At 58.3% G+C, this 25,016-nt stretch overlaps 1 protein-coding gene across 2 annotated transcripts; it reads left to right on the forward strand.

The window, feature by feature from the left end:
- The first annotated feature begins 323 nt into the window (after positions 1 to 323).
- On the forward strand, positions 324 to 24,936 carry CLCN7 (chloride voltage-gated channel 7). 2 transcript variants are annotated; one of them, XM_067707118.1, is made up of 25 exons: positions 324 to 551; positions 8,072 to 8,143; positions 11,310 to 11,381; positions 11,476 to 11,541; positions 11,932 to 12,064; positions 12,297 to 12,406; positions 13,056 to 13,136; positions 14,008 to 14,070; positions 14,185 to 14,268; positions 14,775 to 14,868; positions 15,133 to 15,197; positions 15,591 to 15,707; positions 16,393 to 16,447; positions 16,785 to 16,845; positions 17,440 to 17,578; positions 18,384 to 18,477; positions 19,608 to 19,777; positions 21,267 to 21,318; positions 21,556 to 21,683; positions 21,870 to 21,955; positions 22,200 to 22,329; positions 22,899 to 22,958; positions 23,060 to 23,236; positions 23,498 to 23,578; positions 23,728 to 24,936. In XM_067707118.1, exons 1-25 carry the CDS (start codon positions 399 to 401, stop codon positions 23,812 to 23,814), a joined length of 2,430 nt encoding a protein of 809 aa, XP_067563219.1. In that variant the 5' UTR covers positions 324 to 398; the 3' UTR covers positions 23,815 to 24,936. The 2 variants fall into 2 exon arrangements, with proteins under 2 accessions (XP_067563219.1, XP_067563220.1); XM_067707119.1 differs by lacking the exon at positions 8,072 to 8,143.
- The last annotated feature ends 80 nt before the right edge of the window (positions 24,937 to 25,016 follow it).

The following is a 25,016-nucleotide window of genomic DNA, read 5'->3' on the forward strand; positions in this document are numbered from 1 at the left end:
AAGGCAGTCACTCAGTCTTTCTTGGTCTTTCGTGACGCTGACACTACGGGACGAGCTGGCTAGCTGTTTAGCAGGTGTCCCTCAATTTGGGTTCATCTGCATTTTCCCCCTGGGATGGGATCAGTGGAGCGTTTTCCGCAGGAAGGCCACAGGGCTGTGTTGTGTCCTCAGCACAACCGTTTGCTACGTGGTGATCGGTCCTGACAGGCGAGTCCACCAGGCGACGGGACTACAACTCCCAGAAGGCCGCGCGCGCGCGCGCGCGCCCCGCAGCCGCCGCCGGGGCACGCGGGTGCCGTCTGGGCCACGTGACGGCCGTCCGGGTCACGTGGCCGAGGCGCGGGTCACGAGAACAAACACGGCCAAGGCGCTGCCTGGCTGGTCCTCTGCGGCGGGACATGGCCAACGTCTCCAAAAAGGTGTCGTGGTCCGGACGCGACGTGGACGACGACGAGGCGGCGCCGCTGCTGCGGAGGGCGGCGCGGCCTGGGGCGCCGGCCGGGGAGGCCACGCCGCTGTTGAACGGGGCTGGGCCTGCGGCCGTCCGCGCGGTGAGCCCAGGGAGAGGCGGGCCGGGTCGGGTCCGCGCCGCGGTTGCCGGTGCCGGGAGCCGGGCCCGCGGGGACGCGGCGAGTCCGTGCTCGGGCAGTCCTAGTGGCAGAGGCGGGAACGCGCCTCGGGTACCGCTTGGTAAACGGCAGGGCGAGCTCGGAACCTGGGACCCGGGGTTCTGGAGTCCTGGGAGACGCTGGGAGGCGCTCGGCCCGGTGACTTCCGGGGTCGAGGAGCCGGCCCATTATCTTGGTGTTAAGGAGCGTGGGAGAGCCCAGTCGCACGCTGCTGTAGAGTCCCGGTAGCATGAAGCTAATTTATCTCCTCACAGTTTATTTCTTAGTGGATTTAAAGGGAAGGCAGATGGTCTTCTGCTTAGGTAACCTTTTCCTTTTCTTTTTTTTGGAACACTGTATACACGAGCAACTATTTTTACTGCTTTTGAACCCCAAGAGATTTTAAGAGCTTAGGTTGCAGAGTTTGCTTTTGCAGTGGGAATATCTGGGGGGCTGCATCTTTACAGGGAGCGGGACAGGCCTTCAGGGCGACCTTAGGAATGACAAATATGTGCGTTCAGTTTCCCTTAGCAGTTCATTGAAATTGAAGCACAGTGGTTGAAATGTGCTTTGCAGGTCAGCACAGAAGTTTGCGTCCTTAAGTGAATTTCCGTGTGTGTTAATTTTGAGCTAATGAACTTCTTTTGTTGATTGCTTGGCCTTACTCGGTTTTGTGATTGTTTTTTCGTTTTTCTCCTCCTATCCTAGATCTGTCCATTAAACACTTGTGTGGTGTTTAATGAGGAAGAATTCAAGTATCAGGCTGTTTGTCTAGAGCTTATCTAGGTTTCCCCAGCCCCCAGAAATGCATCAGACAATGAAGGTCAAAATCTGTTCCTTGAGTGGGATTTTCTGTTGAAGTGCTTTCTGTGTCTGCATGAGAAGTGATGTGAAAGGGGAGAATTTGCAGTGGTGGGGATATGGATGCTTTGTTGTTTTCTTCTCACAACATTTGCTTCTTTTTTTACTCTTTAAAAGAAGGTAATCTGAAGTTTACAAACCAGAAGTATGAAACTGGCTTGGCTTTAAGGGTGACAGGTAGAGAGATTGGAAGCTTCGAGGTTGAATTGGGGTTTATTTCGGGACTGAATGTGCTCAAGAGTTTCCCACTTTTCTTTATGCATAGACACAGGAGTTGGCTTTTTTTGAAATAACCTGTTGATTTCTTCCCTTAAAACTCATTCCCTTAAAAGAACCTTTGCGACCTTTTTTGTTTGTTCATTTGCATTTAATAACAAGTGACTAGCTGCTCTTAAGTGACTTAAAACATAATTTATTGTGTGCGTGTCGTGTCCTCGGCTGCATGCAGTTTGCCTGGGACTCAGAGGTACATGATACAGCTTCCTTCCTCCTGGCTCCAGGCTCCTGGAAAACCAGGCCCAGTGCTCTGTGAGGAAGGTGTGAGGGACCCCAAAAGCAGGAGAGGTCACACTAGGCCTGTCTTGGAAGAGTGCATGATCCTCAGACGGGTGGACAGAGGGGAAAGATAAAGGGAGTGAGCATTTGGGAAGTAAGTCGGAGTGGGGAGTGGAGGCTTGGGGGAAGGAACCGGGGTCGACCTGCAGGGGACAGCTGCGGGCTTCGAATTTAGCTTTATCTTGTGGGAGAATCCTTCAGAAGCTGGAGAGTCCAGCCTTGAAAGATCCTTAGACGGCCTTGCGTGGATGGGGTAGGGGGGCACTGGAGGCATTGGTGCTAGGAACTCTGCTCTGGACCAGCAGAGGCAAGTGCTGCAGCCTCCTGTGCCTCAGGCTCCTCACCAGCAGGAAAGCTAATATGCTTCCAGCCCCGAGCACCACCTGTCACAAGGTGGTAAACGCTAGTTACTCTCAGAGGTATTAAAAACGGCAGCTTGGAAGTGATCATCTCTGAGTTGCTGTTCCTGGGGCGACTCCCGTGCAAATGACTGAACTCCTCGAGGCCGGCTTTCTTGCAGGAGGGTCGGCTCTGGACCAGAGGGCTGAGTTCGCTGTAGCAGACGGCGGCTTGTAAGCTGCTCTCAGACCAGGGTCGTTTGAACTAAAGTGACAGCCCAGGCCAACAACCGCTCTATGAGAATGTTCTGGTGAGCTGGACAGGAGAGCTTGTCTTGCCACCTCCTGGTCCTTCATGGTTTGTTGCAGGGCGTCCAGAGTTGGAGGCTGGTGTTCTTGCACCTGGCATGGGAACCTGCCAGGCACCATGAGGTGGCTGCTCTGGGCAGCCCCAGGCAGGGTGGGCTGGGGGCCGGCCTGAGCTCAGCCTCCATCTGGCTGGAACCAGGCCATTCAGGGTTGCTCTACCCTCTCTCCGGCCCTCGGCCTGTTGTGCCTGAGTGTGGGGTGAGGGTGGGTCATCCAGCAAGTTGCTGCCTGTCCACCCCTGGGGCAAGGAGAGGGTGAGGTCAGCCAGCAAGTCATGGTCATGTGGGCAGCAGGAAGCAGAGCATTTTGAAAACTTACAGAGGGAAATCTGAGCCAGAAACAGAGGCTGCGGGTGTGGGGGTGGGTATTTGCAGTGTTGTAAGTGCGGGTCCTTTCCAGGGACCTCAGCTTCGGGAAGCTCCGCCTGAGGCAGCCTGAGGGGTAGGACCCTCAGGTTAGTGTTTAGTATCAGTTTTGGGGCACTTACTCCTCTGGGAACTGGGGTGTTCTGCCCTGGTGACCTGGAGCCACGGGCTACGGTCGGAGTATGGGGGGCCAGGAGGGGGTCATGTGCAGGCAAGCTGCAGGGGCAGGTCATCACCATCCCCACTGGCCCCTTGAGCTCTGCTCAATGTAAGGGAGCACCCCATCTTTCTCGTAGCTGGCTCCCAGCCCCAGGGCAGCCCCTCCAGGAAGTCCCTCTGCCTCAGCGCCCTGTACTATCCTCCTCCTCCTCCTCCTTCTCCCCCTCCTCCCCCGCTTTGCAGAGTCCAGGCCTGCCCCCTCAGCTGACCCTCCCCTGAGGACTCCCTCAGGCCTTTAGTGGTACCTGCCCAGGTCTAGTGTGAGGGGCTCAGAGTCTGGGGGAGGGCAGGAGAGGATGTGGGTACCACCGGACAGTGCAGAGAGCTGAGGACCAGGGTGGGCCCAGCCTAGTCAGAGGGTCCTGGGAGGCCTTCCGGGCAGAGGCTGCAGCACTCAGAAAGTGAGGTGCAGTGGCAGGGCTGTTCCCATCCGGCCCCCTCTGCACATTATTCATCAGGTCTCAGCCTAATGCGCCTCCCCAACCCCGAATCGGGCAGGCCTCTCCCTCAGGCTCTGTCATCGCCCTCAAAGCCTTTCTCACGGTTTACACTGACTTTTGTTTATGGGAAGCTTGGTTTTTCTGACTGTAAGCCCCTGGCTACGGAGGCCCTGTGCCCTCAGTGCTTGGGGGCATTGGGCTGGGAGGGGCGGTTAAAATGCAAAGTGGCAGAGTGGGCGGCAGGCGGCCTTTAAATTGTCTGTGAACTTTGTTTTAATGATGGTAAAAGCACATAACACAATTTACCATCCTAACCATGTCTAAGTGTACAGTCTGGCAGCATGAGGTCCATCCACAGTGTCGTGCCGCCATCACCCCAGCACCTCCAGAACTTTCTCATCCTCTCACACTGAACCTCTGTCCCAGTAAACACTGACTCCCCACCCCTCCCCCAGCCCTTGGCAAAGGCCATTCTGCTTTCTGTCTCTGTGAATTTGACGTCTCATAGCAGTGGTATCATAGGGTATTTGTTTTTTTGTTGACTGGCTTCTTTCTGTTAGTACAACGTCCTCCAGGTTCATCCATGCTGTAGCATGTGACAGGATTTCCCTGTTTTTAAGGCTGAATAATATTCCATTGTGTGGATGGACCACCTTAGGTTTATACATTCATCTGTCGATGGGCATTTGGGCTCCGTCCACCCCTTGGCTACTGTAAAAATGCTGCTGTGCACGTGGGTGTACAAATACCTCTTTGAGACCCTGCTTTCAGTTCATTTGGGTAGATAGCAAGAGGTGGAATTGCTGGATCATAAGGTAATTTCTATTTTTAATTTTTTGAGGAACCGCCATACTGTTTTCCACAGCAGCTGCTCCATATAACACTCCCAGCAATTGTGCACAAGGGTTCCTGTTTCTGCACATCTTCACCAGTGCTTGTTATTCTGTTTTTTAACCCTGGCCATCCTCACAGCTGTGAGGTGGTATCTCATTGTGGTTTTGATCTTCATGTCCCAAGTCTTTGGCCTGTTTTTTTAATCCGCTTGTTCGTTGTTGTTCGGTTGTAGGGGTTCTTTACGTATTCTGGATATTAACCCTTATCGGTTACATGATCTGTAATTTTCTCCCATTCTGTAGGGCTAGTTCCTTTTCATTCTGTTGTTTCCTTTGGTACACAGAAGTTCTTCACTTTTTCTTTAAATTTTTTTTGCGGTACGCGGGCTTCTCACTGTTTTGGCCTCTCCCGTTGCGGAGCACAGGCTCCGGACGTGCAGGCCCAGCGGCCATGGCTTACAGGCCCAGCTTCTCCGCGGCATGTGGGATCCTCCCCGACCGGGGCACGAACCCGCGTCCCCTGCATCGGCAGGCAGACTCCCAACCACTGCGCCACCAGGGAAGCCCAGAAGTTCTTCACTTTGATGTAGTATCATTTGCGTTTAAATTTTAAAATAATTGTAGACTTACGGGAAGTTGAAAAGACAGTACAGAGAGGGCCTGTGTGCCTTCCTCCAGTTTCCCAAGATGGTTCCGTCTTACCTCACGGTAGTACCGTGCCGAACCCGGCATTGATGTTGGCACAGTGTGTGTGAGTAGCACCCTGCCATTGTCACACGTGTGGATGTGTGTGAGCACGTCCATCAGTGCCGTTGTCCTGCCTCTTACAGTCACCCCCTCCCCCCCAAATCTGTCCTCCCTCCGGGTCTGACCTTACGAGCACATCCAGTCTCTGGAGCCACATGGTCTGAAATCTTTCAGTTCTTTCGAAAGCATGGAGATTTCATCCAGGCTGTTGTGTGTATCAATAGTTTGAGGAACTGCTAGTAATTAACTTGCATTTAAGAAATGAGAAAGGAACAGACAGAACAGATGAATCACTGAACTTCCAGTAAATGGCTTCTTTCATCACAAAAGATATTTCCTAAGAGATGCCCATAAAGTTCAGAAAAGAGGTGATGAAACCAGGAAGGTGCTGGAGGTGGGAGAGGGTGTGCCTGGGAGTTGTAATGGGGGCGCCATCTCCACATGAGCGCATTTCCGGGTCCAGAATGGAGCTGTCTGGTGCAGATGTGTGCTCACCTGGCGTCCTCCCGGCCGGGTGCTGAGGACCCGTTGTCACCTGAGCGAGTGAGTCCGTGCCATGTGGACCGTTCTGCCCCCCTCTCCCCCAGCCGTGTGCGCGGTTGCAGCCTCAGTCTCGGGGACTGTTTAGGTGGCAGAGGCGCTGCTCTGCGGGGGCTGACTTGGTGTGGTGGGAGTGATCATGGGGTGCAGTCCATCAGTGAAGAGTGAGGTACAAACGGCCAGACCACCTGGTCTGTGGCCTCCGTCTTGGGTTGGACGGCAGATGGGTCTTCTGTTTTCACAGTCCGACTTTCAGTTCTGCCTGTCTTTGCACGCCGTCTTCTCCGTGGAGACGTCCCTGTTCCGTGTTGCTGTGGACGGGCTGGCGACTGGCACACCTTTCCTGATGACTCGTGTATGCATAGGGAGCAGAGGCTGCAGCTCCGGGCCCCCTCCTGGGTTGAGTTCACTCTGGAACTGGGATCCTTTCTGGGCCAGCGGGCCAGGCATTCCTGCCCGTGCTTGGAGCTGGAGGGCCCGCCCTGCCTTTCTCATCAGATTCAGCAGTTTGGGGGCATTGTCGATTGTTTTTAAGAAAGAAAATGGCTATATTTCTCTCCTCACCCACCTATTGTACCGACATTTGCTGTATATACATAGAGAAAAGTGCAGTCACACGGTGGAGCAGGATGATGATCTAGTGAACACACCTGACAAGTTACCACCTGCCGTGGGGTGCGCAGTGCCCCCCGGAATGTCTCCACCCCTGACCTGGAACCCGTGTCTGAGACCTTTGCAGCTGTGGTCAAGTTACGATGTGGTCAGGCTGGTGTCCTCATGGGAGAGGAGAGACATGCGTGCATGTATACACGCACACACGAGGCCGGTGGCAACGGAGCAGAGATTGGAGTGATGTGGCCACAAGCCAGGGAATGAACACTAAGGATTGCCGGCATCCATCAGAGGCTGGAAGATCCTCCACACGACCCTGAGAGGGGGCCCTCCCTGTTGACACCTCAAGTTTGGACTTGTGGTGCAAGAGCTTGGAGAGAACACGTTTCTTGTTTTTCAGACGCCTAGGCTGTGTGATTGGGCACAGCAGGCCCAGGAGGCTCGACATCCCCCAGAGGAGTCACCAGTGTCCCCAAAGCCCCCTCATCCCCCCTACCCTCTGGTAACCACCAGTAGCAGTAGGGCTAGTGCTGCTGAATTAAACTTTCTGTGCTGGAGTCACTGTGTGCTCAGGGCTCTGGCATGGCGGGCTCTGTGGTCCTTGTTCCTGCACTGCTTCGTGGTTTCCGCCAGAGGAGAGGCAGGGCAGGGCGCCAGGCTACGTTTCAGAGGAGCACCGGGTTGTGTTTTTTGTTTGTTTGTTTTTTTGTTTTTTTTTGTGGTACGCGGGCCTCTCACTGTTGTGGCCTCTCCCGTTGCGGAGCACAGGCTCCGGATGCGCAGGCTCAGCGGCCATGGCTCACAGGCCCAGCCGCTTCGCGGCATGTGGGATCCTCCCAGACCGGGGCACGAACCCACGTCCCCTACATTGGCAGGCAGACTCTCAACCACTGCGCCACCAGGGAAGCCACGGGTTGTGTTTTTATGCCGTATGTTCCACACAGTGTTTGTGTCCTGCAGCATGACTTGTTTCTCTGAAATGCATCTGTGAGCAGCCTGTGTTTTGTTCCCTAGTCCTGGCCTCCACCATGCCTGGCAGTGGGCGTGAGGGCAGTCATGTGCCAGGGTGTCCGTCCTCTGTGGTTGACCTGCCCCTGTGCCCAGGAGTGCAGCCCCGCTTCAGAAAGGTCCTGCCCCGGAAAGGGGCACATATCTGGGGGGCCTGCCTGGAGGCCTGTGATGGGTCCCCACCTGGTAGCCACTCAGTGTCATGATGGGGCTGAACAGAGAAAGATGGGGTTTGGAGGTGGGGGGATAGAAAGGCTCCTGGAGGAGGGGCCCTCAATCACCAGGGTTTTCCAGGCCGGGGAAGGAGGGTGGCCAGGAGGACACTGTAGAACAGTGGAGGGTGGGGCTTCCCATCTGGAGGTTGGGCTCCTCAGTGACAGGCTGTGGGTCATGGGGATGGGCCTGGGGTCCAGCACTGGCCCTGCTGGAGTCTCCCACACGGCAGGTGCGGCTCTGTGCTCCACAGGCAGGGCCAGGCAATGGGGTAGTGCACAGTGCAGGGCCAGGCAATGGGGTAGTGCACAGTGCAGCCCGGCCCCATAGCTAAGTGGCCTATGATTTCTCTTCTGCTTCTAGTCACCCCATTCAGCATTTTTCCGGATCGGACAGATGAGCAACGTGGAACTGGATGATGAGCTTCTGGACCCTGTGAGTGGTCGTCCTTTCCCATTTTTGGAGCTCCTGCTCATGCCAGGCCCCTTCCTGGGAAAGTCAGGCCTGCTCTTGTGGAGCCACAGCCTAGCAGAGGGCAGACGGAAAACCTGAACAAGAGGATGGCAGACACTGGCGGTTCTGTGCAGAGCATGGGGACAGAGTGACGTGCAGACAGTGGGGTCTGCAGAGTCTGGGCGACCAGGGAAGGCTGCTCTGCGGGGCCCTGTCCCCTGAGGCTGCCCGATGAGCAGAGGTTGGGGAGTACATGTCAGGCCAGGACCGTTGAGCTAGCTGCTGTGTGCGAGCTGGGGGTCAGGTGCCGTGGGCAGGTGTGGGGCCTGCAGGAGGGCGTCTCGGGGTGGTGGGCCCTTGGATGGGTGATGTCCACTTCTCCTGCCCCTGTGCTGGGGTCGAACTGTCCAGCAGCTGCCAGGGGAGCATTTCCCGAAACCCCCTCCCCCAGACTTGCACTTGACTTCCTCCTTGGAGGTGGCTCATGGTTCCGACTTGCATTTCCCTGAGGCTGCTGGTACCGTGTGTCCTTCATGTCTTCTGGAGGAACTCTGTTCAGACCGCGTGCATGTTTCTTAATCAGGTTGTGTTTTTATAATGAAGCTGTAAGAGGTCTTCATATACTTTAAACACAAGTTGCTCATCAGTTACAGGATTAGCAAAAACTTCCGCTTGGTCCATAGGTGGTCTCACTTTCTGTCAGTGTCCTTGGAAGCACAAAAGCTTTTAATTTTGATGAAGTCCATTTGATCTGTTTTCTGTTGCTTGTGCTTTGGGTGTCATGTCTAAGAAACCATCACCTAAGCCAAGGTTACAAAGATTTGCTCGTCTTTTCTTATAAGAGTTCTGTAGTTTAGATCTTTGATCTGTTTTTTGCTAATTTTGTACATGGTATGAGATAAGGGTCCAAATTCATTCTTTTGCATATGGATGCTCAGTTTTCTCAGCACCATTTCTTGAGAAAACTACTCTTTCCCTGTTGAATTGTCTCAGCACCATTGTTGAAGGTCAGTTTCTGTGGGGTTTTTTTTCACTTTTTAAAAATTTATTTATTTATTTTTGGCTGCATTGGGTCTGCATTACGGATTTGTTTCTTGGCTCTCTGTCTGTCCTTGCGCCCGGGCCACACTCTGCTAATGACTAGCTTTGTAGTAAGTTTCAAAAGTAGGAACTTTGAATCATCCCACATCGTTTTTCTTTCTCAAGGAGGTGTTGGCCTTTCGAGATCCCTTGCGTATCTCCGTGTGGGGTTTAGGCTCAGTTTGTCAGTTTCTTCAGAAATGCCAGCTGGAACTTAGAGGTGGCATTGACTCTTAACATCAGATGTCCCGAGCCACAGTATAGGTTTCCATTTATTAACGTCTTCAGTTTTTTTCAACAATATTTTGCAACTCTTGGTGTACAAGTCTTACACTTCTTTTGTTAAACGTGTTTTAGGAATAAGTTTATTTTCTGTATCTTTTTATGCTATTGTAAATAGAGTTGTTTTCTCAATTTCATTTTGGATCGTTCATTGCAAGTACGTAGAAATGCATTTGATTTTGTATACTGATCTTATATTCTTCAATCTTACTAAATGTGTTATTAATACTAATTGTTTTTAGTGTACTTTTGGGGGTTTTCTACACATAAGACCATGTCATCTGCAAAGAAGAGTTTCACTTCCTTTCTAATCTGGATGCTTTTCACTTTTCTCTCTTGCCTAATTGGACAAGGACAGTGCTGAGTAGAAATGCCAGAGCAGGCATCCTCGTCTTGTTCCTGATCTCAGAGGAAGAGCTTCAGTCTTTCACCACTGAGCATGAAGTTACCTGTGGGTTTTTTTTTTTTTTTGCAGTACGCAGGCCTCTCACTGTTGTGGCCTCTCCTGTTGCGGAGCACAGGCTCTGGACGCGCAGGCTCAGTGGCCATGGCTCACGGGTCCAGCCTCTCCGCGGCATGTGGGATCTTCCCGGACCGGGGCATGAACCCACGTCCCCTGCATCGGCAGGCAGACTCTCAACCACTGCGCCACCAGGGAAGCCCACCTGTGGGTTTTTTATAGGTGTCTTGATCAGGTTGAGGAAGTTCCCTTTATTCCTGGTTTATTGAGTGTTTTTATCACGAAGGGTTGAGTTTTGTCAGATACTTTTTGTGACTACTGAGGTGTTCATTTCATGTGGACTTGGTCCTTTATTCTATTGGAACAGTATCAAAACTGTTTTTACTTTCATACCAACTCACCCTCTGATTGTCCAGACACCACCTGAGTGTCCTGCAGGTCAGTTTGTTCAGACCCTAACTTCCCGGCATCCGTGCAGACCCACAGGCTGAGGGCTCAGTCCCACGAGACCCCCCGACCTCAGATGCCAGTGACAAGTCCAGGCTGTCACCTGTGCTTCTGACTGACCAGCTGTAAATCGGGGTTCCCACGCCTCCTCCTCGGGTTCCATAACTTGCCAGAATGGCTTGCAGAACTCAGGGAACACTTTGCTTATGTTACTGGTTTATCATAAAGGACATGACTTGAGAACAACCAGGTGGGAGAGATGCCCCGGGAAGGTGTGGGAAGGGGTGCAGAGCCCCCACGTTCTCCCTAGGAGCCACCTTCCCAGCACCTCCACATTCACCAGCTGCAATCTCCCTGAACCCCTCCATTTGGGGTTTGTGTGGAGGCTGCATTACACAGGCAGGACTGATTAAATCCTTGGCCGTTAGAGATGAGCTGCTTGTGTCTCCAGCCCGCTAATCCTGTGATGGTCTTCCAGCCCAGCCCAGACACACTCGTCACCCAGAGATGCCAAGCGGGTGGGTCAGAGGCTGGTGCCAGAACCTGGACGTGGACCACAGACATCTTACACTAATTGCTTTTTTGGGGTCAACCCACCACACTAATTGCTTTTTGGGGGTCAACCCACCACACTAATTGCTTTTTGGGGGTCAACTCACCTTGTGTTCCTGGGATAAACCCGCCTGGCTGTGGTGTTGTGGGACCTTGCCTGCTGGTGTCCTGTGGAGAGTCTGTGTCTGCCAGTTCCTGCCTTGTGCTTGTCTAGCTTTGGGCTCAGGAGAGTCCCCGCCCTGCGGGACGAGTGAGCATGGCCCTTTCCTCGTTCTGCTTCGTTCTTACATATGCTGGGTTGTCAAGCTCTGCCTCTTCCTCCCGCAGGACATGGACCCCCTTCACCCCTTCCCCAAGGAGATCCCGCACAACGAGAAGCTTCTGTCCCTCAAGTATGAGGTGGGCCCCCCTGCTCCCTGCCCTCTCCCGCGGTGGCCGACCTGAACCTGCGAGCTGGGGTCAGTTACTAGTGTTTCTACTGCCCGGTCCGCAGAGCTTGGACTATGACAACAGCGAGAACCAGCTGTTCCTGGAGGAGGAGCGGCGCATCAATCACACAGTGAGTCTGGCGGGCAGCTGGGCCTCATGGCCACGGTGTCCCCACCACCTCCCTCCCCTCTTGGCTCCAGCTGGTGTCCCGGAGTGAGCGCTGGCCGCTGCCCGGCACAGAGACCTGTGCGGGTGTCACATCATTACCACTGAGGAAGCTGTTCTTAGGGGTGGTGGCTGTGGCGGCTGGAGCGTCAGCATCCAGTTATGACCGGGTTGGGGAGTTCTGTCCCACCAGTGCTCCACGGCCTCTGAGATGTCGGTGGGGCTGCTCTTCCTGGGACTCAGGGTCCTGAGGGCAGCCCTGTGCGTGGTGGCAGTCACTAGAGCAGGCCACGACGGGACGTCCCGCCTCTGCACCCTCCTGTGACAGCGCCCCCCTTCATGCCCGCTGCCGCAGGCCTTCCGGACCGTGGAGATAAAGCGCTGGGTCATCTGTGCCATGATCGGGATCCTCACGGGCCTCGTGGCCTGCTTCATCGACATCGTGGTGGAGAAGCTGGCCGGCCTAAAGTACCGGGTCGTCAAGGACAGTATCCTTTGTCTGTGATTGCCCAGAGCCAGCGGGTCCACAGGAGGAGCCCCCACCTGTGTTATGCCATTGGCCAGGGGACGTGACTGGGCGGGGGCTGCATGTCTGGGGGTCAGGCTTTGTGGTGACCCTGAGATGCCCAGTAAGTGCTCCAGGTCCCAGAGTCCAGAGTGCAGCCCACTGGGGAGTGGCGCCTGGGTGACACCACCCCGCGTGGTCCTTGACGAGCCCAGACATTGACAAGTTCACGGCGCGGGGCGGGCTGTCCTTCTCCCTCCTGCTGTGGGCCTCGCTCAATGTGGCCTTTGTGCTCCTGGGCTCTGTGATCGTCGCCTTCATAGAGGTAGGTGGGCCCCTCCACCGCTCCCCACCCCAACCCCCCGCAGCGTCTTCCCGGTGAGACTCACTGGCTAGACTGTAGTGGAATCCTTGCTAGGCATCAGGCGGTTCAGCCAAAACGAAGCCCACCTGGGCCTTCCAACCCTGGCCCTGGCGGCCGTGCCCATCCACCCGCACACTCCCTCGCCCACTTCACGCAGCAGGGAGCAGAGGCAGCGCTCAGCCCAGGGGTCCGGGTGGAGGGACCCACCCGAGGGGTCAGACGCTCCTGGGGCACCCTTCCTTCCTGTGCCCCCTTGCTTTTCCCTCGGGGCGTTGGAAGGAAGAAGGGGCAGCGTCCAGGAGCTTCTGTCTGGGGTGCAGTGCAGTGTCCCCCAGAGGGTGCGACAGTGCTGGCCCCTCAGCGGGTGTGTGACGTGGGCCTCCCATCATCCTGGGCACCCCCGCCTGCCTTGGGGACACCAAGCCTTCCCATGCCCGAGGCGTTTCCTCCCCTCGGTGGTTGCTCTGTGTATCAGTGGGGAGAGGCGAGAAGCCGCTACCCTGGGCGACCTGGGCACTGCGTGGCGCGTCTTCCTGGGCCTGGTGGTGGTGGCGGCGGCAGTGGCGGCTCACTCGGCCTGCGGACTCAGTGCTGGCGCCCCTCCTTCCAGCCAGTCGCTGCTGGCAGCGGGATCCCCCAGATCAAGTGCTTCCTCAATGGGGTGAAGATCCCCCACGTGGTCCGGCTCAAGGTGAGACACGAGGCGGCCCCGCCGGGAGCTCAGGGCTTAGCCCAAGGGGCTTCCTTGCTGGGTGAGAAGTGTGTCATTTGTCCACCTCCGCCTCCAAAACTCGCCCAGACCCGTGCTGTTTGCTGCTGACGAGCCTGCGTGTGGGTGTGCTGGCAGGTTTTATGGGAACTTTCTTTGGAAAATGGTAAAACTGTCGTACATTCTGAATGACGCAAAAATACTTGAAGGTACATCTGTCACGATTGCAACCACGTAGACATTTTAAGTTCCATACGGTGGTTAGTATTTCAGAATGAGAGTAGCTGTGTTGAGTGGTGAGTTTTTTCAGAATTTTCCTTAATCTCCTTGTGCATGATCTTCTGGGTAACACACTGATTCCAAGGGGGTTGGGAGGTCAGGTTTCCTCCCGTGATCATTTCAGGGTGTGCAGCTGGTGTGCCTTGGTCTGGGGTTTGCTGGCAGCGTCTCTCCTGCTCTGTCTGGGGAGGAGGTACTCCGGGGAGTGGACAGGAGGGGTGGGGGTGCCTGTGCTCCGTGCCCTGCAGCAGGAGGGCAGGGCCCGAGGTAGGTGCGGGTGCAGGAGCCTGGAGCCCGGAGCCCGAGGACGGAGTGATAGCTGCTGTTTGCGTGTCTTCTGTGTGTACATGACCACCTGGGACAGAAGGGCTGAAGAGATGGGCGTCAGGAGAGCATCAGCTGCCAGCTCCCCCTCCCCCAGGACGCCCACCGTGGGTGCCGGCCCCCTCTTTGGTGCTCATGCCTGCCGAGGGCCCACATGATTAGGTCCCTTCCCGTGTGCAGTTTGTCGCTCAGGTTCTTGGACCACGTGTGGCCTTTAATCAGACTTGGTGCAATTTCCTTTGTGTTCCAGACGCTGGTGATCAAAGTGTCTGGCGTGATCCTGTCCGTGGTTGGGGGACTGGCTGTGGGGAAGGTAACAGAGTGCAGCTACCCCTGCCTGAGTCCCTCTGCACCCGTGGGGCCTGGGGCCGGTGTGTCCCCGCCCCGGAGCCGCGCCCATCTGAACGCAGCCGTTTGTGCCTTCCAGGAGGGACCAATGATCCATTCGGGCTCCGTGATTGCTGCTGGGGTCTCCCAGGGGAGGTCCACGTCACTGAAGCGGGATTTCAAGGTGGGTCTTCCCTGCGCCCACGTCCATACCCCCAGGGCTGGGCCCCTGCCTCCCCTGCAGCCTCCTTCCCTTCGCCTCTGAGGGTCCCTAGCATCCTGTCCATGGGGGCATCCTGTTGCCTTGGTGCTCTGGATGAGTGTGCATTTCTGCAAGGAAATGACCTGTAGCTATAAGCTCACAGGAATGCGTGGCCTAGAGAGGTCGGGAAGGTCATGTGTGTGGGCTGCTGGTGCTCAGTTCTGGTCTTTATTGCACAAACCTCAGTGTTTACGTATTGCTGTGAATGGGTTATTTTCTCTGGATGTTGGTGGGCAGGCAAGCTGCCCGAGACCCAACTCTTCAGTCCTGCGGGTTGTGAGCCCCATGGTTGATGAGTGGCTTGTCCAGAGGCCTCCCCACATTCCTCCCTCCCCCCCTCCTCACTTTTGGGCCCACCTCCCCCCTTTCTGAGAGAAGTGCCCTTGGAGGCACTGGCTGAGACCCTGTCTCCGTCTGTCTTGGTTCAGATCTTTGAGTACTTCCGCAGAGACACAGAGAAACGGGACTTTGTCTCAGCAGGAGCTGCGGCTGGAGTGTCTGCTGCGTTTGGGGCCCCTGTAGGTGAGGAGGGCGGCCCTGCCTGGTCTGAGAGCTTGGTGACTGCCCGTGTAGGGGGAGCCAGGCTCTCCCTGCTGTGAGAGGGGTGGTTTTGGGGTTTATGGACTCAGTGCCTGGTGAGGGTGTGGGGTGGGCTTCTCAAGAGGCCCCGATGGCTGCCTCTGTCGTGGGCTTGGTGTCCTGGGGTCTGGGGGCGTGGGTGGCAGTGGGTGAGGGGCTGTCTGTGGCTGGGCGGGCACTTCAGGGCTGGGCCACTGGCTGTTCCAGGTGGGGTCCTGTTCAGCTTGGAGGAGGGTGCATCCTTCTGGAATCAGTTCCTGACGTGGAGAATTGTAAGTGCCTGGGACGGCCACCTTCCCGAGTTCGGGCAGCCCTGGCACTGGGCCTTCATGGCTGGGTGGACGCATGGCTCTTGGCCCACACTGTGGGGTCTGCACCTGAGCTTCCCGTCCAGCTGGTGGGTCCCTGAGCCGTAGGCCTGTTTCTCCTCCGTCCTCATCGGGACCCCAGGCCCCGCACACGTTCTTACCCTGGCCGAGCCAGTGGGGCTCCGAGCCACCTTCCCTCAGCCTTCGGAGGGTCTAGGCACCACCCAGGTGACAGGAGGGGAGACAGCCCTTTTGCTGCAGCCCCTCCCCACCCTCTGGCCCTGGGCTCAGCCGCTGTACACACTGCCGCAACTCATCACCACGGCTCTGACGGCACTCGTCTTTTTCCGCCTGCAGTTCTTTGCTTCCATGATTTCCACCTTCACCCTGAATTTCGTCTTAAGCATTTACCATGGAAACGTGTGGGATCTGTCCAGCCCCGGTCTCATCAATTTTGGAAGATTTGACACTGAGGTAACCCACTGCATCGTCCCCTTTTTTCTCTGGTTCTTTCTATGAGCAGGGCCCAGGTTGTTTACTCAAGGTTCGGCCTGAGAGCCGGGCTTCTGGAAAGGTCTAGCTGTTAGCCGTGGGATAGGCCCCTTGTTTGTGAGCACCTGGAGCTGGAGGTGCTCCAGGAGGGTGCACGTGACCCGGCCACACAGGTTGTGGCGCCCGTCAGCCAGCGGGCACTCCAGGAGTGGCTCAGGTGCCTGCAGACTGTCAGGCAACATCACTAGACTGGTGGCCAGCGCTCCTGCAACAGTTTCTGGAGGCCGAGAGGCGCAGGCAGCATTTCTGGGGCGGCCTGCGCTGCACACTGCCATTGCTGAGCCCAGGGAGCCTCTCAGGGGCTGGTCCTCACCTGTGGATGCGTCAGAGGTCCTGGGTGGCTAGGTCACCAGCATCCTCTCCCTTGCTCATGGCCCCTCACTTACCCTTTGGCAAAAGCTCAGGCGGCCCCCCGGAGCCGCCGTGTGAGAAGGCAGGCGGTCTGCCCAAGCACCCGGCCTTTCTCTCTGGGGACCTCCTCGCCCTGCAGGAAAGCACCAGGGTTCCCGTGCACAGGTGTGTCCTGTGAAACGTCCGATCCCGAGTCTGAGCAGGAGCTGGTGGCAGTTTTCCTCACAGAAGGTCTCCTCTTCCTCCCTCTGCACAGACGATGGTGTACACAATCCATGAGATCCCCATCTTCATCGCCATGGGCGTGGTGGGTAAGGGCCGTCCCCGCGTGGGACAGCGCCGACCAGTGGGGACAGGGCCTGCGGGGCTCCAGGCCTGACCCGGCTTCGAGGGCCAGAGAAGCACGTGGTCTCCACCCCTGCTGGCTGTCCCAGGACCGCCCGGGGCAGTGGGGAGGGAGCCCGACCCTGGGAGGACCGGAGCTGCACTCTGGCTGATGACAGCCCCTTGGGAAGCAGACGGACCTGGGCAACACTCCTTACTCTGAAAGCCCGTGGGACGTGAGCCCTCCACCCAGCGGGCGTTTGCTGCCTGGGCAGCCTGCTTCTCCTCCCGAGTCCCGGACACGCAGCTCCTTCCTTGTCCCAGGTGGCATTCTCGGAGCTGTGTTCAACGCCTTGAATTACTGGTTGACGATGTTTCGAATCAGGTGAGAAACCTGTTCAGGGACTGAGTTGAGAGGTGCGGCCACACAGGGCATCTGAAAACTGACCGGTCATGGGCTCTTGCCCACGGGGCCGTGGGGAAGCCACGTGCCAAGCACACTCCTCCACGGTGGTTTGTACCTGAGGAGACAGACCCACTCGGCAGGGGGACGGGTGGGGCCTGGAGGATGGCCCCTGGCAGGGAAGGCACAGCCCATGGATCTGGCGCGGCCCTGGGTTGATGCTCTTCTGGGCCTCTCATGTCAGCGCCAGCGCGGTTTGTACGGGGCCGTCCTGACTTGGGCACGTTTGGTCCAACACAGGTCCTCTGCTGTTAGGAGAGCCATCATGAGAGCTTTCTGGTTTTCTGAAGCCGTAGGGGTGGGTCTTGGCATTCTCCTTTCTTGTCTTTTTGCACTAACATAAAATGAGGTTGGGGAGCATCCAGGAGGCAGCCTGAGAGTGTTCAGGAGCCAGGGCGGGTTGGTCATCAGATGAGCTCAGCATCCTGGACGGCTCTCCCGAGTTGCAGGCTCAGGTTGCCCTGGCTGCCGCCCCAGCCATCCCACAGCTCAGTCCACCCCGGCTCTTTGCTCCAGGTACATCCACCGGCCCTGCCTTCAGGTGATCGAGGCCATGCTGGTGGCCGCCGTCACGGCCACGGTTGCCTTCGTGCTGATTTATTCGTCCCGGGATTGCCAGCCCCTGCAGGGGAGCTCCGTGTCCTATCCACTCCAGGTAGGCAGCCGGGGCAGGGGCAGGGTGAGCCTTCCCAGACATGGGTGGGTGCCACGTCGGCCTGGGGTCTCACCCCGGTCCTCTCAGAGCAGCGGCCTGACAGGTTCTGCAAGGGGACTGTGGAGGTGGGGTTGTGGGCCTGCAGGCGGAAACTCGCGTGCACACGCTCACCGCGGCACAACTGCCCGCAGCCCCTGTGCCCGTCAGTGACGAGCAGGTGAACACGGCCTGATCGGTCCACACAGTGGGTTTCCTCAGTTGTAGGAAGGGTTGGAGCTCTGACACGTGCTCCCACACAGATGAACCTGGCAAACACTGCTGAGTGAAAGAAGCCAGACAGCAAGGGCCACACATCGTGTGGTTTCTGTTTATGGGAAACATCCAGAACCGAAAGCGGTTGCTGGTTGCCGGTGGGTGTGGAGTGTGTACTCACAGGCTTGTCACAGATGTGGGTCTGGGGTGCATGGCTGGCTCTGGTGGGGTTGTGGGGTTGACCCACACAGCTTTGCACGGAGCCCCTGCCCTGGTCAAGGCCTGCAGGGACCCACAGTCTGCCCAGTGAACTGTGGGAGCGTGCTCCAAACGTGAGCCTTTGGATCCCCACGTACCCCAGGGACAGACTCGCCATGCAGCCCCTGCCTGGCCGGATGGCTTCTGAAGCCCTCACTGGGCCAGGGTCTGGCTCTTGAGTCCTGCCTCCCCTCCAAGACAGCAGCCTGACCCGCCTGTTGTGTGCTTGGTGCCTGATGCTGTCCAGGCCAGGACACTGTGTCCCACTGGCTTGTTCTCTTTCCTGACTTTGCAGCTGTTCTGTGCCGATGGCGAGTATAATTCGATGGCTGCAGCCTTCTTCAACACCCCAGAGAAGAGCGTGGTCAGCCTTTTCCACGACCCCCCAGGTGTGTGCCCATGCTCTGCACTCTGTGCTGTCAGACGCAGGTCCCCATGTGGGCCTGTTCCCTCTGGCCTGGTCTGCAGCCAGCCCACAGACACTGGGCCCAGGCCTGGCTGATGGCTTCTGGCCGAGCCCCCACTGCCTCCCTGCAGGGCTGAGTGCACTGGAGCGTGGGGGCTGGCAGCCTGGGGTTGGCTGGTGGCCAGTGCTTGGGAGGGGCCCAGCCAAGCTCCCCACGTGTCTCCTTCCCTCCCTGGAGGCCGTCCTGTCATTCATTAAGACAGTCTCACCTCCCAGGATGAGTTTTTCTTCTGGGCGCTGCTTGCAGAGGTCACTCTGTCAGAAAACAGCCTGGTGACTCGTATACCAGCGAGGTGCCTTGCCCAGCTTCATGTTCTTAATAACAAACAGGCTCAGACTGGGCACAGACCTGCTTCCACTTCCCCTGTTTTCGGTTCCGCGGGGTGGGGGCGGGGAGGAGGGGCACACCCCCGAGATCCAGAGTGGCTGCTGCGACGTGCTTGCCCGTCTGTCTGTGGCTCTAGTTGTTTCCTGACATACTAGTTCTGGGAACTCCCTGGTTCTCACATTTGTGCGCGCGCATGCGTGCGTGTGTGTGTGCGCGCGCGCGCTGTGGGAGTTCACGCGATTTAGCAGAAAGACTTTTAAACGGGGGGGAGGCCGAGCCCCCAAAGATGCTGAGCGGGCCATACAGGCCCCCTGGGGGTGCTGGCTCCGGGGTTTGTGTGACGTCTTCCCACTTCTGGAGTCATCTGGTGCAGGGTGGTGGCCGTGGCAGCCATGGCCTCCCTCCTGCACCCTCCCCTGACCCCTGGTGGTCTCAGTGCCACCCTTTTCCATGCAGACCTCAGCAGCCACCTTCCCTTGGCCCAGGTCACCATCCTGCTGGCAGCTCTGGGCCCCGGTGGCCCCAGCTCCCCTCTGCCCTGCCCGCTGGGCTGCCGTGCTCACACTCTGAGTGCTGGGCCCCCAAGACCCGGCACCCTGGCCTCTGAGAAGGGGGTGACTCTGGGGGTCTGGGTGTGACCAGGAGGCTCTGACGGGCTGCTGGGCAGGCAGCTCCGCCTGGGGTTGAATCCGTGTGGCAAGCCCTGGCCAGCGCCCTGTCTGCAGGCTCCTACAACCCCATGACGCTCGGCCTCTTCACCCTGGTCTACTTCTTCTTGGCCTGCTGGACCTACGGGCTCACGGTGTCGGCCGGTGTCTTCATCCCATCCCTGCTCATCGGAGCTGCCTGGGGCCGGCTCTTTGGCATCTCCCTGTCCTACCTCACCGGGGCCGCAGTGAGTGGGGGTCTTAGGGGCCGGCTGGGCTGGGAGGAAGGGACGGTGTTCCCGGTGCCCACTAGGGCCACTGTGGGCCAGAGCAGGGGTCGTGCGTGCGTGTGGCCTTCAGGGAGGGCACGGGTGTTGGGAGAGAGCGTGGTGTAGAAGGATGGGGGCAGGTGCAGGAGTTGGGGCCTGGGAGTGCGGTGTCCAGGCCTTGGCCCCGGAGCTGCCTTCTGGCTTCTTCCTCCCACCTGCCTCCGTGGGCTCCTTGGTCTTTATTCTGTGAGTCTTCTATTTGCATCTTAGTTGTTCAAGTAAGACTTTAAAAAACTGTAAGAGGGGCTTCCCTGGTGGTGCAGTGGTTGAGAGTCCGCCTGCCAATGCAGGGGACACGGGTTTGTGCCCCGGTTCAGGAGGATCCCACATGCCGCGGAGCGGCTGGGTCCATGAGCCATGGCCGCTGAGCCTGTGCGTCCGGAGCCTGTGCTCCGCAACGGGAGAGGCCACAACAGTGAGAGGCCCGCGTACCGCAAAAAAAAAAAACAAAAACTGTAAGAGACGCACAGCAAGCCTCCCCTCACTGGGTCCAGGTCATGTGTCCCAGGTTTCCTTCCAGACACGGTTTTTAGTTTAATTTTGTTTTTTTTTAATTGGTACGTAACTCACGTACCATAAACCAGTGGTCCCCAACCTTTTTTGGCACCAGGGACCGGTTTTGTGGAAGACATCTGTGGACGGGGGTGGGGGGATGGTTCAGGCAGTAATGCGAGCAGTGGGGAGCAGCAGATGAAGCTTCACTCGCTTGCCCACTGCCCACCTCCTGCTGTGCGGTCCAGTCCATGGCCCGGAGGTTGGGGACCCCTGCCATAAACTCTCTCCTTCTGTAAGTGAACGGTTGGGTGGCTCTTTAGCCTGTTCACAGAGCTGTGTAACCGTGATCACTGCTTAGTTCCAGGATGTTCTCATCACTCCAAAAAGAAACCTGTCCCCATTAAGCAGTCACATCTGTGTCCCCCTTCCCCAGCCCCTGGTGGCCACTAATCAGCTTTCTGCCTCCATGGATGCGCCTCTTCTGATTGTTGTAGATTCACGAAATCACGCTTCATGGCCTTCTGTGTCTGGCCTCATCATTGAGCACCATGTTTTCAGGGCTCATCCATGTTGTGGCACGAGTCCGATTTTCACTCCTTTTTAGGCTCCCTGGTGTGGCGCAGGCATTTGTCCACGGACTCCGGTCACTGCACACACGCGGGGTGCCCCCGCCCCCCCGCCCCGGCCATAGTGCGTACCCTCCTGTCTTAGGCTGCCGAGTTCTGCAGGTGGCAGAGTTCATTCAGTGCATCCCTGAGCGGGCACAGCTAGGGTATTTACAAACTCAGGTGATGCTGCCACAGACCATTTTTTGTGTAAACTGTAGGATTTCCTCCTGGGCCCAGTGCTGTCAGTGCATCTTGGTGGGTTTGGCTGCCACTTTCCCCCAGCATCCCCTCTGTCTTCCCTGCAGGTCTGGGCAGACCCTGGCAAGTACGCCCTGATGGGAGCAGCTGCCCAGCTGGGTGAGTGCTGGCTGCAACATGGGCATCCGGAGGTCAGGAGGGCCACTCCCCCAGCGTGTGGCTGGGCAGGGTCACTGTCCCCATCTGGTGCTATCTGGGGGGGCCGGTACACAGGGTTGCACGGACAGAGCGGGAGCTGCACAGGGAACACGGCACGGGAACATGGGAGGGGCCGGCGGCTCAGCCTGCAGAGGCTCGTGCCCCCAACCCTCCCTTCCCCTCCCCGCCTCCTGGCAGGTGGGATTGTGAGGATGACGCTGAGCCTGACAGTCATCATGATGGAGGCCACCAGCAATGTGACCTACGGCTTCCCCATCATGCTGGTGCTGATGACCGCCAAGATTGTCGGGGATGTCTTCATCGAGGTGCGGCCTGTGGGAGAGGCCGCCTGCCTTGCTCGCCCTCGCTCTGCAGACCCTCCCCGTGCCCCTGGCCTCGGAGCCTGAGGCTGGGAGAAAGACTGGCGGTCTTTGGCCGCCGCAAGGGAGGGGGCCCTGTGGAGGCTGCCCCGCAAGCAGCCTCTTGCATGGCCGTACCCGTCCTCTCCCCAGGGCCTGTACGACATGCACATCCAGCTGCAGAGTGTGCCCTTCCTGCACTGGGAAGCCCCAGTCACCTCACACTCGCTCACCGCCAGGTACCCCTCCCCGGGGCAGGCCCGCAGGCTGGGGGGCGGGTGCTGGACGCCCTGGGAGGCTTGGTGGGGGCAGCCTGGAGCAGGACGTGGGTGCAGGGCTGGTTCCCCCAGGGCAGCACCTGGGGGTCTGCGCTCCTGGCCCACCTTGTCTCCAGGTTTCCTGAGTCCGGCCACTTCCTGCATGTTGAGCTGTTCGGGAAGCTTCCTCTGCCCCGTGGTGGATCACAGTGTCTCTCTTCTACAGGGAGGTGATGAGCACACCAGTCACCTGTCTGCGGAGGAGGGAGAAGGTGGGCATTATTGTGGATGTGCTGAGCAGCACGGCGTCCAATCATAATGGCTTCCCTGTGGTGGAGGATGCCGACGGCACGCAGGTACCACCCAGCTGCAGGAAGCCGGGCTCATCATCTGTGCTGGCGAGTGGGGCGTGTTGGGGGCCATGGTTCCCGTGAATGTGGACGCCCTGCTCTGGGGTTTCTGGAAGAATTCCGCTGGTCACACGGCTGTGAAGACAGGTCCATGTGAGCGCTGTTCCCGCAGCTTGGGTAGTTACTGATGCGCCTATGTGTCCTGTGGTCACACCCCAAGCTGCACCCCCAGCTGAGGAGTCACAGCTGTGCCTGTCAGGAGGTCCTGATGGAAGGTGCAGCGACGTCTGGGCCACGGTCCGCTTTTCGCCCCCACAAATGCTATGGTCTCTCAGCACCTCGTGATTGGGGTCCTGCCTCCCCTCCTGGGCGTTTGGGGATCCATGAGCCTGTGCAGGTGAAATGCCTGTAGCAGGGCCAGTGCCCATAGGCAGCCAGCATCGCTGGGGACCCTGGCTGGAGCCCCCAGGCGTCCCGGTGCTGTTGCCTGGCCCCTCTGGACCAGCCAGCAGGGCAGGCCCTAGGTCCCAAGTCCCAGGTCCTCCGCAGACAAGGGTGTTTTGTTTCTTGTGCAGCCAGCCCGGCTCCAGGGCTTAATCCTGCGCTCCCAGCTCATCGTCCTGCTCAAGCACAAGGTAGGCTGTCAGGGGTGGCAGGAGAAGGGGGTGGCAGGAGATGCCGGGCAGGGCCCTGGGCTCTGAGGCGCTGCCACCCACTGCCTGCCCCCCGCCCGCAGGTGTTCATAGAACGCTCTTATATGGGCCTGCTACGGCGCCGGCTGCGGCTGAAGGACTTCCGTGATGCCTACCCGCGCTTCCCCCCCATCCAGTCCATCCATGTGTCCCAGGACGAGCGGGAGTGCACCATGGACCTCTCCGAGTTCATGAACCCCTCCCCCTACACGGTGCCCCAGGTGCCGCAGGGGCGGTGGGGAGCAGGGGCCTGACCCCCACTTCCAGAGCCTCATGCAGCCACCACCCCTGGTGGCATTCTGGCTTCACTGGCCATTGCAGACGGGTGGGGGGCGAGCTTTGTAGGAGGGTGGAGGTGGCTACAGAGCAGGATGTGCTAGCTGAGGCGGGGGTGTGGCAGGGGGGCGGCAGGTCCTGGCCCGCTCCTGTCCCGGGGTGGGGCAGGGGCCGGCGGGCGAGCTGAGGCTGCGTCTGCATTGCAGGAGGCATCTCTCCCGCGGGTGTTCAAGCTGTTTCGGGCCCTGGGCCTCAGGCACCTCGTGGTGGTGGACAACTGCAATCAGGTGATGGGGGGAGCCCACTGCCTGCAGCCTACCAACCTGCCTGCCCACCCGCAGGGCTCCCCCAGACTATGCTGTCCTCTGCACACGGGACAGCGGCATCCACAGAGGCAGAGGCCGCTAGATCCCATGACCTGGCTTTGCTCCCACAGGTGGTCGGGCTGGTGACCAGGAAGGACCTCGCCAGGTACCGGCTTGGGAAGGGGGGCCTAGAGGAGCTCTCTCTGGCCCAGACGTGAGGCCCTGGCACCTCCCCCGGGGTGCCTGCCTCGCTCCCCAGGCAGCGGCGGATCCAGCGTCCTCCAGACCTCGGGGACAGCCCAGCCAGCGTGTGACACATGTGGTCTCTTCGTGTTCTCAGTGCCCCCCTCCCCCCGACCTCATTCCTTCACCCTCCAAGATTTCACACGCCAGCCTCCTGTTTCCTGACTTCGAGGAGTCAGTTTGTAGAACTGCTGCTCTTTTTTCTGAGAGACCGCAAGTGTGCGTATGTATCTGCATGTGTGTGCACGTGTGACAGCTGGCAGGCTGGGCCCTGTGGGTCCAAGTACTGCAGCCCCCAGGACGGGCCCATTGCCTGGAAGCAGTGCACCCTAAGCACCGCCAGCTGGAGGCCTGGGCGACTCGCTGCAGCAGAGGCCTCTGGTCCTGTCCCTCTCAGCCCTCAGCTCAGTTTGCAGCCGTGAGATTTGGGGTCTGGGCAGAAACACAAGCTGAACTCATGAAGGCGAGGGCTCGGGGGAGCAGGACCACCTGGAGAGCAGACCCTGGAGCCGCACTCCCAGACACCCGTGCACCCCAAGCCACACCCACTTGGTGCAGTGGGCTCTGAGCCGGGGTCTGGGCCAAAGGGGAGAGCTGAGACATTCCTGTGGGCCCGGACCCCCAAGTCCAGCCATGCCTCTATCACAGCGCCCATGTGGACGGCACAGGGAAGGCGGGTCTTCTCAGCACACGGGGGCCCCATGGGCCCCTGAGGACCCCCAGCCCCGAGTGATGTTCTGGGGCAGCTTTGCTTCCAGTGTGTTGGGGGCAGGTTGTTTCTGGGAAGAGCTGGCGAGCCCAGAGCAGGGATGCACCCCTCCCAGGCTGGGCAGTGCCAGATTTGGGATCCTGTGTCCCCAGTGCCCCACGGGACTTTTTTTCTAAAGTGACTCACGTCCCCAGCCCACTTCTGTGATGAGGTCCGTCGATTCCTTTGTGGTAGGTTGGCGGGCACTCCACCTGGCTTTTAGCCTCTTTCAAGGGGATGGGGCCGCAAAAGACCTCTTCCATCCTGGCAGGGGAGCCCTCCATGGGGGGCACAGGGGTCCAAGTGTGGGGATCTGAATGGGAGAAATAAAGGAATTGTACCCAGACAACTGGTGCCAGCTTCTCGTTCCCATCCAGCGTGGGCCACGGTCCAGTTTCCCAGTATTCACAGGCCCACTGGTGGGGGGGG

Source organism: Pseudorca crassidens, chromosome 15 (assembly GCF_039906515.1).
Source record: "Pseudorca crassidens isolate mPseCra1 chromosome 15, mPseCra1.hap1, whole genome shotgun sequence".
NCBI classification, from domain to species: domain Eukaryota; kingdom Metazoa; phylum Chordata; class Mammalia; order Artiodactyla; family Delphinidae; genus Pseudorca; species Pseudorca crassidens.

Bases quoted from the DNA above. Each gene is read 5' to 3' on its own strand.
- CLCN7 (XM_067707118.1), top strand. From the start codon at position 399: ATGGCCAACGTCTCCAAAAAGGTGTCGTGGTCCGGACGCGACGTGGAC. The intron at 13,137-14,007 runs GTGAGACACGAG...TTTGTGTTCCAG, and splicing joins CCCACGTGGTCCGGCTCAAG to ACGCTGGTGATCAAAGTGTC. The intron at 23,237-23,497 runs GTGCCGCAGGGG...TCTGCATTGCAG, and splicing joins CCCCCTACACGGTGCCCCAG to GAGGCATCTCTCCCGCGGGT.